This window comes from Emys orbicularis, chromosome 2 (assembly GCF_028017835.1).
Source record: "Emys orbicularis isolate rEmyOrb1 chromosome 2, rEmyOrb1.hap1, whole genome shotgun sequence".
NCBI classification, from domain to species: domain Eukaryota; kingdom Metazoa; phylum Chordata; order Testudines; family Emydidae; genus Emys; species Emys orbicularis.
Genome location: NC_088684.1, coordinates 250,578,101 through 250,593,234, shown reverse-complemented (window position 1 = coordinate 250,593,234; position 15,134 = coordinate 250,578,101). Strand labels below are relative to the sequence as shown.

Genomic DNA, 15,134 nt, shown 5'->3' with positions numbered 1-15,134 from the left:
TTTTTTAGTAGTTTTCATTTAACACAGTACTGTTCTGTATTTGCTTCTTTTTCCCCCCCCGTCTCTGCTGCTGCCTGATTGTGTACTTCCAGTTCCAAATGAAGAGTGTGGTTGACTGGTCAGTTCGTAACTCTGGTGTTCATAATGCTGAGGTTCTACTGTATAGCTGTAACAATACAGATACAAAATAAATTCCCCCAGGAGTAGAGAGTTAAAGAAAGCCCTATGACAACCCAGTTCCTGTTTCTCTGCCCCGCCCCCCATAGCCCAGCCGCGTGGTGCCCTCCAGCCCAGACACTCACACCCCTTCCTCCTCACACTCCCCAGTGCAGACACTCGCACCACCTCCTCCCAGAACCCAGCTGCATCCCCCCCAGCCCAGACACTGCACCCCCTACCCTCCACAGCCCAGCTGCTGGGTCCCCCCCAGCCCAGACATTCGCATCTCCTCCCCCCACCCCGAGCTCAACTGCGGGGCGCACCCCAGCTCAGACACTTGCACCTCCTCCCCCCAAGCCCAGCTGTGGGGCACCCCCCCCCCGCCCAGACACTTGCACCCTCTGCCCCCTCCCACAGCCTACCTGCTGGATGCCCCCCCAATCCACTCTCACACATCCCCTACCCCCCAGAGCCCAGGGATCCAGAGGGAGAAACAGCCTGATGCTGGGTCCCAGGCTTGTGTGGAGTTTCCTGCACGCTGCCTCCTTCCTTTGGGGTGTGCCAGGAACTGCAGCTGCTGGGAGCCCTCCAGCTCCCTTCTCCTTTCCCTCAGCAGTGTCTTCTATTTGCGAGCTGGGGACCCAGGCTCTGCAGGGTCCAGGTGCCCCTAGTGGTGGCCAGCAGCTCTGCAGCCCATTTCTGGGCGGGAGAGGAGAAAATTCTGTGCAGAACATTAATTTCTGTGTAAATTCTGCATTGCACAGTGGCACAGAATTCCCTCAGGAGTAGATTATGTATGTAACAAATTTACCCTGCTCTGGGTCTAAGTCCATGGGGTTCACACTCTGTAGAGGGGGAATTTGGAGCCAGACTTCACGAGCATTGTTAGTGTTGTTGTTTTTTTAACACAGTACTGTACTGTACTGTACCTGGTCACACCATGTCTGGTATATATTGTTTCTTCTCTGGCAAGAATAGTCTACATAGTGGGCTTTGCATATGGTCACACCCAAATCAAATATTTTGCACAGTTAATGTACACCTGGCTCTGACCAAAAAGCAAACAGAGCTTGAGAAAGGACTGAAGAATAATCTTGTTCAATAATGTTTTATGCAGGTTTGTAATTGGACGAGAAAAGCCAGGACAAGTAAGTGAGGTGGCTCAGCTGATTAGCCAGACCCTAGAACAAGAGCGTCGCCAGAGAGAGCTCCTGGAACAGCATTATGCACAGTATGATGCAGATGATGATGAGGTAATATACTTGTTAGCATTCCTCCTATTCATTACTTCATAATGTTCCCTTTTCGATTTCCAGATCATTCTTTCTAACGTGCTTTGAGATAATGGTGAGTGGAAGCAGTGTCATATGAAAGCTAAATCTATTGTACTATGCCTGTAAAAACATACACCTGTTTTACTAATACATATATTCCTATGGTTCTCAAAAATGTAACCATGCCCACACTGAAGTGCATATGTATTTTAATCAATATAGATCTTTAAGACTGCTTCAACTTGGGGCTGTGATGCACTAGCCAGCACAATAGCTGATGTATATGACTATGAATCTCATGAATGCCTGGTAGGAATCTTGTCCTGCTGTTGCATAGGACAAGATTCCTAAATCCTCTGCTCCAAGTTGGAACAGCTTAGTAGCACAGGGCCAGATTTGGTCTAAATTTTCTATACAGTCAGTCAAAGAGACACTTGGGTACTGCTATCTATCTCTCCACCAACTCTAATTGTTTCTTTACCGATTTTAGCATGTGTCCTTCTTCAGGAACAAAGTCACTTACTAAGTTTTTCAGCATGTATTTAAAATAATCCTTTTGTTCGAGGAGAGTGAACATCAAGTTGATTGACACTTCTGTAAGCATTGCTCTTTTGTTGAGGTGTCTGCTATGTCTATATTAAGGAAAGGAGGTTGGTTTGCTAATACACTGAAGCATTATTCTCTCTGGGGAAATGATTATTTTTTATCTTCCAGTAATTAATTTTTTGGGGTTTCTGTAGAGAGATGCATGAGGACAATTGTTCTTTATCATCCTCAGCCTCCATTAAATGAACTAGTAAGAAGTGTTCTTTTGAAACTTCCATCTAATCTATTTTTTTCCTTTTTGGGTATCTGATGGACCCCCACGAGTTAGAATGCAGATTAACTCTCACCACGTACAGCCTTTACTGAAATGCATGTTCAGAGTCCTCATATTTACATCTCCCAACACCCACAATGTACACATATACTCATTCTGACACCAACAGGCTTTAGCCATACAATCCCCTTAATTTCTCCCTAGCCCCTTAAAATGCTCCTCTCCGAACCTCTGATGATAAGACAAAAAGCAATGGGCTTAAATTGCAGCAAGGGAGGTTTAGGTTGGAGATCAGGAAAAACATCCTAACTGTCAGTGTGGTTAAGCACTGGAACAAATTGCCCACGGAGGTTGTGGAATCTCCATCATTGGAGGTTTTTAAGAACAGGTTAGACAAACACTAGAGAAATGGTCTAGTTATTATGTAATCCTGCCTTGAGTGCAGAGGACTGAACTAAATGACCTACTGAGGTCCCTTCCAGTCTATGATTCTATAATAAACATCTGTTGCCTGAAAGAAATCTGTTTCTCACCTTTTGGTGACCAGCCCCAAGTCACAGACCTTAAGAACATCATTTTCAGTGTATATACATAACTCCTTACATTATCCGTGCTTACATTTCACAGTGATTATGAGGACCAGTGTGACACAGGCTTTCAGTAAAGATCTTATATGACTGTTTGGTGAACTAGTATGTAGTACCAGACCCAGGGGATCCCTGGTAGCCCTTAAATACCCCAGGGCCCTCTGCCAGTTGTCACCAAGAGATCCCTGAGTCACAGTTGGTGTTGGTAATTCCGTTGGTGACACTGTTTCCTTTGAGTCAATTCTGACCTAATGCCCCAAGAATGGGGTTAGAAAGTACTGTGTTGGAGGTGCCTTCTTTCAGGTGGGACCTGCTGCAAAATTGCCTCATCTCACTATTGTTTTGTCATTGTCCTTTCCCTCCTCCCTTTTGTTTTATTTAGGCTTGGCAGAATTTGGTTTTTATTTTTTTGTAATTTCAATGGATAATATTGATGTTTATTTTTAAGCATTTTTTCTATATTTAATCTATTTAAATTTTCACATGTATGCAAAATTATGGGTTTTAAGCATTTTTTATTTTTATAGATTTTTATAGATTTAAATATTCACAGTTGTGGGAAATTATGAGGGGATCAGACAATAATTATTTTATGACAGTAGATGTTAAGATTCAAAAAGTTAAGTCTTTATAACCATTTAAACACAAATTGTCAACATCCCAAGTCGAGGGATACAAAATAGATATGCTTAAATCAAGTTCTAATAAGCATTCAAGCAGCATTTTTCTTACTTTGCCTATCTATAGATTTCTGTTACTATCAATGGAAATATTTTGTTGTCGGTTTACGTGTGTGTGGTGAAATCGCCGTTTACTGACATTTACTGATAAAAAATCTAATCCTTCCAAGTGTGTTTTATTCCATCCAACTGTTGCATTTTGTCATAAACCATTGAAGACGATCACCGCACCGCACCTTAAGCGGGGTGGGCGGGGGGGCGCGGTCTGGCTCGCCAGGCAAAGGGATACATCTCTTTAAGGACAGAGAGGCACAGACGTTGCTACAGATGCAGAGTGGGTCATCAAGGGGACACTAACTCATCCTCAGGTAACTGGAAGAGAGGGAAGATTATGTAGAGGAAAAGCCCTTTTTCACCAGGACCAAGCGGGGCAGCAGCCGCCCTCTTATCCTTGAAAGTGGTGAAATATCAGGATCTGCTGTGGGCATTGCGCTAGCCACTCCTTCCTGGGGAGCGGGGGGACTAGGGAGGAATTTTTCCCTCATTGCCAGATTGGCCAAGGCAGAGTGAGTTTATTTTGTCTTCCCTACAGTGGATTTGGGGACAGGGAGCTTAGTTGGGGCGAGCATGGAATGGGAGTCAGGCTATGATGTCGCAACTCATTATGTAAGTGTGGGATGGATGTCTGGAGCAGGTACTCTTTGGGGAATGGAATAGTGATCAAATAAATAGTTTTGTAAAGGATTTAAAGAAGGTGTTTTTTAAAGGAGAGAAAAGGGGGTTTGGGGCTCCTATGACTGGCATGGCAGGGAGCCAACCCCCCCTCCTTTATAGCCTACCTTGCCCATCATTCAAGGGAGAGGATGGTAAGGTCCCAGGAGAGGGGCTGCTGGGGATCTGGGGGGCAGGGAGCTGACAGAAGCCCCCAGGGTAGATATTGAATTGATCGTGGAGCTACCTGCACTGTACACGTTTATCTGCCGGGTACTCCCAGACAGTTAATAATAAAGTTGCGCTCTAATTAAACCACTTCCAGTGTCTCCTGTTCTTCTGGTATAGCCGGACAGTAGCTGTCACATTCCTTCTTTGCAATAGCTGTATTTCATGGTGAATGATATGCAAGCTCTGTAGCAACCTTGCAAATTTCTACTCACCCACTTGCTATGGACAAGTATTTTTTTTTTTTTTTTTGACAGATGAGTAAAATATCATTAGTTTTTTTTATTACATCAATGGTCTGAATAGATTTTCAGTTTTTATCCTTATTTTATCAGTGTTCAAAGAAACATGAAGAACCAGTTTAGAAAATGACATGACTTAGATGAAGAAGCAAAATATTATTATGTTATGTGCATTAATATCCAAATACCAAAAGATTGTTTTTAAATGGGGACAAATTGTTAAGCAAATCCAGTGTTTCCAATTGTAATATCTAGAAATGTTGTTGTGAAAGTGGTAGTTGATACCACTCCAGTATACATCAAGTGTCTTGCACGTGATGAGCTGAGTGCAAGCTGTCAGAAAACATTGATGAAGAGGTAGCATTAAACTATGTCCATAGTCCATTAAATACCATTTCATCACTGTTGGAGACTTGTAGATAAACAAAAGATTAAGCCCGAGTGTGCTCTTAGTTATGCTCGTCGGACAATTAGTCCCGATTTCCCCCAATGTACATGAGAAGAGAGTCAGGGCCACTCTATTTATCATCTGTGCTATCAGGGCCACCCAGAGGGGGGGGCAAGTGGGGCAATTTGCCCCGGGCCCCACAGGGGCCCCCACGAGAATATAGTATTCTATAGTATTGCAACTTTTTTTTATGGAAGCGGCCCCCGAAATTGCTTTGCCCCAGACCCCCTGAATCCTCTGGGTGGCCCCGTGTGCTATTAAGCAATATGAATTAATATGTTTTCCATTTAAGATGGAAAAATACAATAGAGTTACTATTCATGTTTTTAAAGATGATTTTATGGTATTATCTGCTGCAGTGTACAGCAAAATTGAATGAATAATATCAAATGAAATCCACCCTGATATAGAGAGCTAACAAAAGGCTGATTTACCACTTAAGTGCCTGGTTTTCCATAGAACTTAAGTGTTGAATAGGCCTTTTGCTGACCTAGTTGTATAGGGGAGAATTTCAGCCATCATGAAGACAGTATGAACTGAACTTTTGCCATCAGAGTGCATAATATAACTTCTCATTTAGCTACCGTACAGAAGAATTCTTTTTTATTTTTTGTTGGCAACCATTTTAGACAACTGAGAGAGAATTTCAGGGAGCCTCAGGCAACTACAATAACAATAACAATTGTTATCGTAAAAAGGTTTGTTATTTTGAAGCAAATAACTTTTGTCTGCGCTTTGCTGCTTCTTTTACACTAATTAAATTTTCATGTATGGCTTATTAACTTCACACAGGGTCTGCACAACCTAATAGTAGTTTTATGTGACATAACAGGCAGCATACTTGATTAGTCACTCAGTGTATATTCATGACATATACATCAGGTATTCCCTTAAATTGCCATGTTGTATTTTTTTAAACACAATTTTTGCATTATTTAGTTACTTAATTATAAGGGTCCAATCCTGCCTCTTTTGAAGTCATTAGCAAAACTCCCACTTATTTGAGAGAGGGCATGAATGGGCCCATTGTCACTAATGATATTACACTGCCGTTGTCAGGTTCTATACTTTGTTCAAATACCAGCCTATGGCCTTGTCTGTACTAGAGGACTCAGGTGTTTTTGCTTCAAACAATTGTTTTGCATCAACTGAAGCAGAAATGATTGTGTGGATGCACACAAACCAACCTCAGTTGGTGTAAAATTTTCCTTTGTGTCTACACAAGTGCTGCCTTACACCTGTCTGTTCAGAGGGGGTGAATGTCAGTTTTGACCGCACCCTCATCTAGCGAAACTTTGCAGCCTGTCTAAAATAAACTGTTGCCCCAACTTAACTTAAATGAGTTTAAAAACACTCTTCTTTCTATTTAAGAATGGTCTGTAAGTCTGTAAGGAAGGAATCAACTTAAGCTAAATTGGTATAAGCCGCTCTTAAACCAAATGAAGACCGTCCGCACATGTTTTTTTGCCAGTTTAGCAAATCAGTTTAAAAAAGTCCCTTTATCTAAATCGGTGTAAGCTGGTGCATAGACAAGGCTTCAGTTCACTGGCTGAGAGTCCCATCTCTGCGTCCATTTAGCCATTGCCAACACAGGTCTTCAGAAATACACCCCCAGTCATGGTCCCTCTTGGTGGAAATGTCAGTTGTGCTGTGTTCCTCGTGGCTTGTTACCTGTCAGCTCTCTATTCTTCTCCTAACACCTCCGTGTTTCCGGAGGGTTTGGAATATGTGGTGTATGGCAGAAGGGAGAGATTGCAGGCTCAGCCAGTGCTGTCTGTGGAGGGGAGAGGGATGTTTCCAGTTAACGTTGGTGAGGATCATGGCTAGTAGAGGGGAGTATTTTGGAGGGTGTGGGATATTGGGAGGGGCATCCCTAAAGGGAGGGGTTGGGGGGCAACGAGAAGACTTCCAGTTGGTGAGCTAAGAATGTTCACTAGGTGAGGGAGTTGTCAGTTGTGGCAGCTGCCAAGAACGACAGCTGCAGAATTGACATTGCACGAGTTGAATTTGTTCGTGATCTAGCTCAGTATGAATAGAAACAGAAAGTTTCATTTCAAATGGTGTCTTAACATACAATGCAGTGCCAGCGTATTTGAAGACTCCAGAGCAAAACAAAATTTCCCACTCAATGAAAACCAAGTTCACATCAGAATACATTGACAACCTGGCTACCTAGTGGGGAAAAATCTATGCCTTTGATATTTAGTTCTAAGGATAGTAGTTTTCTTAGGTTTAAGAGACTTTGGGTATTTTAGACTCCCAAAATTAACCTGCTTTAAAATTTGAATGATCTGATTTGAGAATATCCTTCACAATCTGACAGTATATGTAAAAAACAAAGTTAAATTCAGCATCCTATAGTCAACAGATGAAAAATACTATTTTTTAAATTGCAAGTTTGAAACTAAGACCTAACCAAAACAATATTTAAACTCACTTTATTGGCATCTGCCTCAGAATTTCACTAACAAATACTGATCCCAGAGTTGTGTTGGAGCCCTGCCCAGAGACTTGAGAGTTGGAGCAAGTTCCAAGTGTTTCCTTTGCCAGGTGTTTCCATCGATAACACTGGTGCACTAACAAGAAAGTAAACCAATAAATCCATGCTAATTTCCAGCATCATTAGAAACAGGAAAACAATAAATGTGGTGTTACATGGAAAAGGCCAATATTTGGTGGAAAATAAAGTTTCTGTTCTGTCTACGAGCCTGATTCTGCAAACGTGACTATGAGTAATTTTGCTTATGTTAGTAGTCTCCTTAAATTCAATGTGTTACTCATGTGAGCTCTAAGAATATAGGGTACAAACCTGAAAGCAGTAAAAGGAGGATAAATAAATAAAATAATTTGGAGGAATATAAATACATATAAAATGTATATGTATAGAATATACTAAGTATGTAAAATATATGTATATTGTATGGGGTGTGTGTGTGTGTGTGTGTATATATATATGTTTATATACATATACACATGCACAGAATATGTATAACATTATTACAGATGCACAGACAGGTATATTGAATTAGGCCTCATAGGAGTTATGTTCACATTTCACTAATCCACACTAATATGTGTGGATTGGTCATACCAAGGGGATGACATAAGTTCTCTTTTTAATACCTCTTTTTACTGAAAGGATACTAGCAAATTCTTTATTTTACAACTTTCATTTTTTTTTACTCATCTCTGTAGTAGTCTAAGATTTGTAGAAAAAATTCAATTTAAAACTTTCCTATGAGATTTGCTATTTAGGTGAAAAGTGGTGATGTTTATTATATAGTCATTGCCAATAATATTGTTTATACTTGTGTGTAAAGCACCTAGCATGATATTAGCACTGTTTAAATAATGGGGTTGATTGGCAAAAGTGCAAATGGCAGGTAGGTATCTAAGTCCCATTGAAAGGCAATAAGAGTTGGGCGCTTAAATGCTGTTTGTGCCTTTGAAAATCTCCCCCCAGTATTTAAAATATGTGTTAATAAAAAATGGCACTAGCAGTTACTTCGAGCTTGATGAGAATAGATTGGTGATAAAAATGCTGTGCGCTTTCATCTGAGGATCTGAGAGCACTTTACAGATGTTAATTAAACCTCACAACACTTCTGTGGAATAAGTATTATTATTCCCATTTTTACATGGGGGAAGCTGAGCTGCAGTGGGAGGTTAAATGACTTTTCCAAGTTTACATAGCAATTCAGTGACAGTAATTGAACTTGGGAACCTTGACTCTCAGGGCCTGATTCTGGCCTCCAGTCTAGCAATGCAGAGCAGCTGAAATGCCTTTTTAACTGGCTGCCTGAAGAGCCCTTCAGAGTGGGGGAAACCTGGATGGCCTAGGTTCAGCATAACATCTCACATACCACTCTCCTTGTCACCCACTGGAGTAGAGGACGTAACAGATTAGCTCTCTGACCAGCCAGTTCCAGCTGGCATAACAGCATAATTGTATGTACAGCACATCACAGATATTATTAACCTTTACATGATGTCAATTAAGATTCTAATTTAAGGGGAGTTGTCCTTATTACATATTAGTTTAGAATTCTTGGTAGTGTTTTGCAACAATTATATGCCTTTTTCTTCTTCGTTAACATTATATTGTATTTCCCTTTGTTGAGAAATGGTTTGAAGATTGTTTATAGTTTTTCAGCATTCTCTCCATCTTGTAAGAGAGTGCTTATTCCACAAACCACATTTCACCAACCCAAGAAACACCCACTGCTGTTGTTCAAAACCAGCAAGATCCGGTTGCTCATACAGGGTGAAATCCTGTACCCATTGAAGCTAATGGGAACTTGGCCATTGACTACAGTGGGCCAGCTTTTCAACCCCATTGATTTTTTTTTTTAGAAAAGTATCTTTCCATGCAGATCTTATGCTTCTTATATGAATTCAGCCATAATGAATAAACCACCGGATATTCAAATGCACCATGGCTTTTCAGCCTAAGGGTCACAATCTCCAGTGGTGTTATAAACAAGTGCCAGGGGTCAGCACAGTCCTGTTCTTTCCATATTGCTAAATGAGAATGGTTCCCAGCTAAACCTTTGTTAAATGGAAGAGGGTGGGGGTCTTGCAATTAAAAAGATTGAGAGCCACTAAACTACAGCTTTATAAAGGCAGACTGATCTTTTCTGAAAATGCTGCAGTATCTATGTTTTTGTTTTCCTGTAACACAGTGCACTAAAACATTATGATTGAGCTGTACTTTTACCACTGAGATTCCTAACTGCTTGTGCCAGATCTGAGAGAATATAACCTTTGTTGCATGCAGAATCCTGTATGTGCATACTTACTAATCTCAGTGGCCATATGGAAGTGTTCAGGTGTTATAGATTTAACTTTTTAATTACAGTGCAAACAAGCCATGTCTAATAAGAGGATAACTGAAATATTTTAACTCTATAATATTAAGACAGGAGAATATGCTACTGATGAAGAAGATGAAGACATGGGACCTATCCTTCCAGGAGGTGACATGGCCATTGAAGTGTTTGATCTTCCTGAGAATGACGACATGTTTTCCCCAACCGAGCTGGACACCACTAAGCTTGCTCACAAATTCAAAGAGGTAAGATGAACAACTGGGCGAGATTTCTGGGACAGCACTGGTTCTAGTAATCTCATTTTTTCAACTATTTGGATATCTCTTTGAATAACAGAATTGATTTCCAACTTATTTGTATAATCAATAGTTGTAAATGGCTTAAGCAGTCATGCTTGAAATAAGTGAGGCCCATTTTCTCAGTTGTTTTTAACATTTGTTGCCAGATATCTGTTGTGTTGACAAAGGCTCCGCAAAGCATGAATCGTTAATAGTGCTCCTTATTAGAACAGTTTGATAAATGTTCAACAAAAAATCCTTTTATGTCTCAGCACTTTATTTGCAATTTTTCAGCTTGGAGAAGAAGCTGTGAGTTAGTTCATTGCTGGCAGATCGATTGTCTTTCTAAATAAATGTTTACTTTAAGATTTGACTCTGGAGTTCATTGAGAGATAAATGGGCTAAACTTCAGTGAAAATGAATTTAGTGGACTCTCTTAGTTCCCTTTACCCACATCACAAAACCACTCTTAAGTGTACTGCAGTGCGACACGTCTGGCAGTTGGTTTAAGAAAGGCTCCTTTTTTGGAGAAGCAGGCACGTTGCAGGTTGGGGTTGAGGTTCTTTGATGGTGCTGGGTGGGGAGGAGGCGTGCACGGCACCTGCTAGTACTAAATCTGGCTTGGGTCAGTGATGTTAGTTGCAGTCAGTGAATCACTCTCAAAGCATGACAGACATATCGGCTCTAGTGCCACTGTACTTTAGGTTCTGAGCTCTTGGTATGGTTTGTGCCTCATCTTCCGCAAAGTGTGATGTCAATGGGGATGTAAGACGTGTGCGGTTGCAATTAGTGCTCCCCACGTGGCTGGAGCAATTGGGCCAAGAACCGTGACAATAAAGTCAATTTTTCTTTTTTAAATAGGGTGAAGATGGAAGGGGTGAGAGCAGCCGGAGCCTCATGGGGGAGGTGAGCGGCAGCACCCTCATGGGGCCAGCGGGGAGATATAAAAGAAACAGTCTCCCCTGCCCTCCCAAAGCCAGTTCTCTTATTTTCTCTAAATACATATGATTGGCACTGGGAGTTAGACATAGAGGGTAACCAGTCACTGTGTCATTCCTCACTCAGCTGGTGTCTTCTTCAGCCTTAAGATGCTTATTGTTCATAAGTGTTTCTCTCTGGAAGGAGTTTTTCAGCACATTTTGACATTGGCTCTCCTCATTGTGATGGCTGGTTTTAAGACCCCATTTTTAAAATCCCAGACTATAGACAATGGTGAGCTACTGTGTTAAATTCTGTCCACGCTGGTGGCCTGATTCTCCACTACCTTGCATCCTGTGTAGTCATTGATACCTGTTTGAAATAAGTACACAGTGCTTATAAAATACTTCCATTCTGATCTGGTAATGTTTACATCCATTTTGCTCTCACTGTATAAAAGGCTATCCAAAGTGCAAAGCAGTGGTGGGCATGCTGTGGGCCTTTAATCGAATTACCCTTAAATCTGTGCTTGAACATAGTTCCCATTAACTCTGTTAAACAGTTAGGCCAGCCAGCGAGGACTGGGCTACACTGTGTTTGAATATGCCCAAACTGGCTTTAAACTATTTATGGAACTGGTTTACTTAACTCAAAGCCCCAGTGTAGATGATATCAGAATCAGGAAGTTGGGAAGCTGCAAATCCAGGTGGCTCTAAGAGAGCTTGAGAAGGAAATGTAACCATATAAATCCTACTTCTATTACAGCTGAATCGACGATTGCTAACCCACATAGTTATACGCAGAATATGAACACAGCCTTGTTGTTTGTTCACTGTCTGCGTTTAACAGGATATAGCTAAGTTTTGTTGACCTAGAGTTAGTTCATGTTTTTAATGGCATTTGCCCTGAATTCGTTCAACATTAGATGTGCTACTGGTGCTATTCACACCCACAGCTGGGGCTGTATAGTTAAAGAGGAGCTATTCTTTCTTATTTTTATCATGGAGCTATATGACAGTATTGAATAATAGTGGATTGGACATAATCTTCAAACATAACAGTGTGGCCTAATAAATTGAATTGAATTCAACTGTTGCAGATGAAAAATATGCTCAAATAAGTTTGACATGTCTCTTATTTAGGAACCTTATACTCTTGTCACACATTTTTCTTTTAGTAAGGAAATTGGAATACATACATATATTTTCTTGGATTTTTTTAATGTAACCTGTGCATATTTGTAGGCAAAAATAAAACATAGTTACACAGCCAAGCACGCTTTGAACTTTGGATGAACTTGAAAAGAGACTTTTTTAGGTAGTTTCTTTCCTATTGCAAAACAAAAATGTAACACTGGATATGCAGACAGGCTCTCTGTGGTCTTAGACAAACCACTTTAAACCCTTTTTTCTCTTGATAAAATATTGGCATTACTGTTTACATTGTTGTGAGGATAAATTAGTTAATATTTATAAAGCACTTTTGAGGATGAAATACTTTACATAAAGTGTCATTGTTAACAATGATCCTGTATAGCACTAGAAAAATTTATGGTGCTATATATAAAAATCTGAAATAATGTTTGTGTTCCAAGAATGTACATGACATTGTATAAAACATAGAAAGAAACATGCATGCCCTGTTCCCCCAAGGAACATGCATATGATATATCTAAGATCCAGATTTGCTTGCCAAACCATTTACCTAGCCCCTTATTTAGTGATAAAACAGAAATATACTAAAATGTCCATTACATCTCTGCCTTCAGTCAAAGAGAAACATATATTTGCTATCTGTATAGCAAAACATAATTCCTTTTGTCCAAACAAAAACATTCCAAATGTCCAGTCTACACATTGGAATGTTTGTGAGAAAAGTCTCTGCTTCTGTTTCTACCTCAGTGGGATCTGCTGTACCATGTGCTGATTCAATGATCTGACTGAGTGATCAGTATTCATTTTGTACTTAATAAGAGAAAGCATAAAAATAACAGATAAAACCATCTGTATCTGAGCAGATTGTAATTTATGCAACAGTTTTGGGTTTGTTTGTTTGATATAAGTCTCTTTAATAATAGTCTAAATATAGGTCACTTGCTTGTGAGCTTTTGTAGGAGGGATGGAGAGGGGCTGCAAGCAGATGGCCCACGGCATCAAATCATGAACTTCCGTTGCATCATTACCTCTGGAAAGGACATAGTCTAATACAACCATCCTCCCCTTCATCTCATCTTACCCCAAAGCAGTGAGATAGCTGATCTAAGTAAAGGTTTGGTGTTTGTACAAACACCATATTTTTGAGGTGGCTCTCCTCTAATTTTTCCTGTTCTTCCTCCACCGTTAGGAGAAATTGTTTTTCTAGCCACTCACAATCACCAGCCTGATCCAGGTCTTGCAGTGCAGGGACCCAGGTGTGAAGGAGTTCAGAAGTCTGACACATTATGGATCCGTCTTGTAGATACTAAACATAGCCTCTCCCTTACAAATCCTCCACTCCTATCTGGCCAGAGAAGGAAGAGTCCAAAAATTCCTCCTTTCCTGATATAGTTCCAACATCTAGTGATCGAAGGGTGGAAGGCCCACTTAAGCTCTTTGGAGGTACTGTGGCAGTGAGGATCACTGGTTAAGCACCATGTGAGGACTGGTGCCAGTGTGAAGGAGCAGCTGTGACTGCTGGTCCAGCCATTGGAAGCTGCACGACGGTTGTGCACCCCACTCTAGAGTTAACAAATAGAGTTTGTCTCCCTAGCCCATCTCCCCACATCCCACTCATATAATGTTCTATTACTTGGGTTTTACGCAGGTGAAGTGAATTAAGTGAACCACTAGCCTAAGCTATATGCTCCTATTTGAGCTAGGAAGGCACTTGTTTCTGTTTTATCTGACTCCTTCCCAATCTTGGTAATTTTATGAAAGAAAAGATATGGAAAAAATATTTGTACGCACAAAAGCTTTCTCTTTGCCACCTGTACTCATCCTCTCTTTCTCAGGATATTGTCTTCCCCAGTGCCGCAAAGCCATAGATTGGAAATGGAATATGCAAGAACATTAAAGAGCTGTACTATTGGCAAGAGCTCAGCTTCCTCCCTCTCCATCCTAGGCCCAATCCTGCAGTCCTCTATGCAAGAAACTTCCATTGATTGCAGAACTGGGGCCAGTGTGCCTGCAGAGAAATTCTGATCTCTCTGCTAGTCTTACCTAGTCAGGAATGGGAGGTGACAGCATATAATTTACAGTCATCTGTATTGGCTTTTTGTAACTCAATTGGGTAAGCATTTAGCCCTCAGGAGAGCTTCCCTTAGATATTTTTTCTTCCTTTTTAATCATAAAATAAAGGTGAGTCATCTAATTGTGTGGAAAAGTTTTGAGTCACCAAATAATGGGAAACTCTTTTTAAATTATAGATCCAAATCCTCAGCTGGTGTAAATCTGCATAGCTGGTATTGATTTATACCGTCCAAGGATCTGGCCCATAAACTTTCCTCTCCTAGCCTTAAAAAAGGAGGAATTCTTGTTGGAGGAAGTATCTATAGTAATATTCAAAAACACTACATTGTGTGTCAGTTAAGGTTGATCTATAAATATACTTAGCACAAAATAAGGAAATGAAAATAAGGCACCTAACTGTACATCAGGAGACACAGACACCTGACCATTATCACAACCTCCATATATACCACAACTTCATCTTTGCCCCAGTAGAGAAGTCTGCCTTCCAGCATCTGCTTCACCAAGCTCACCACCACCACCATCACCACCACATACAGACCATATTTGCTTTCTACTATTCTTTCTGCTCAGTTTTGGACAGTCACACCAACACTACTGTCACTTGTCCCTAGTAATGTGCCAAAGCTAGAGCCTAACGCGGGGGATGGGAGTGGGGATGTATAGTCTGGCAGCATTTGTAGAGTGACATCTCTAACAAAGCAGCAGCTAAGTATCTTCATGCCAGGGCCTT

General features: G+C 40.7%; 1 protein-coding gene across 1 annotated transcript in view; it reads left to right on the top strand.

The window, feature by feature from the left end:
* The window catches only part of PPP1R9A (protein phosphatase 1 regulatory subunit 9A), a 229,479-nt gene that overhangs the window by 165,514 nt on the left and 48,831 nt on the right, over positions 1–15,134 (top strand). The window contains exons 6-7 of the mRNA XM_065398139.1: positions 1,277–1,412; positions 10,068–10,223. Of these exons, the coding sequence (XP_065254211.1) occupies positions 1,277–1,412; positions 10,068–10,223 (292 nt within the window). The remainder of the gene's footprint in view (positions 1–1,276; positions 1,413–10,067; positions 10,224–15,134) is intronic.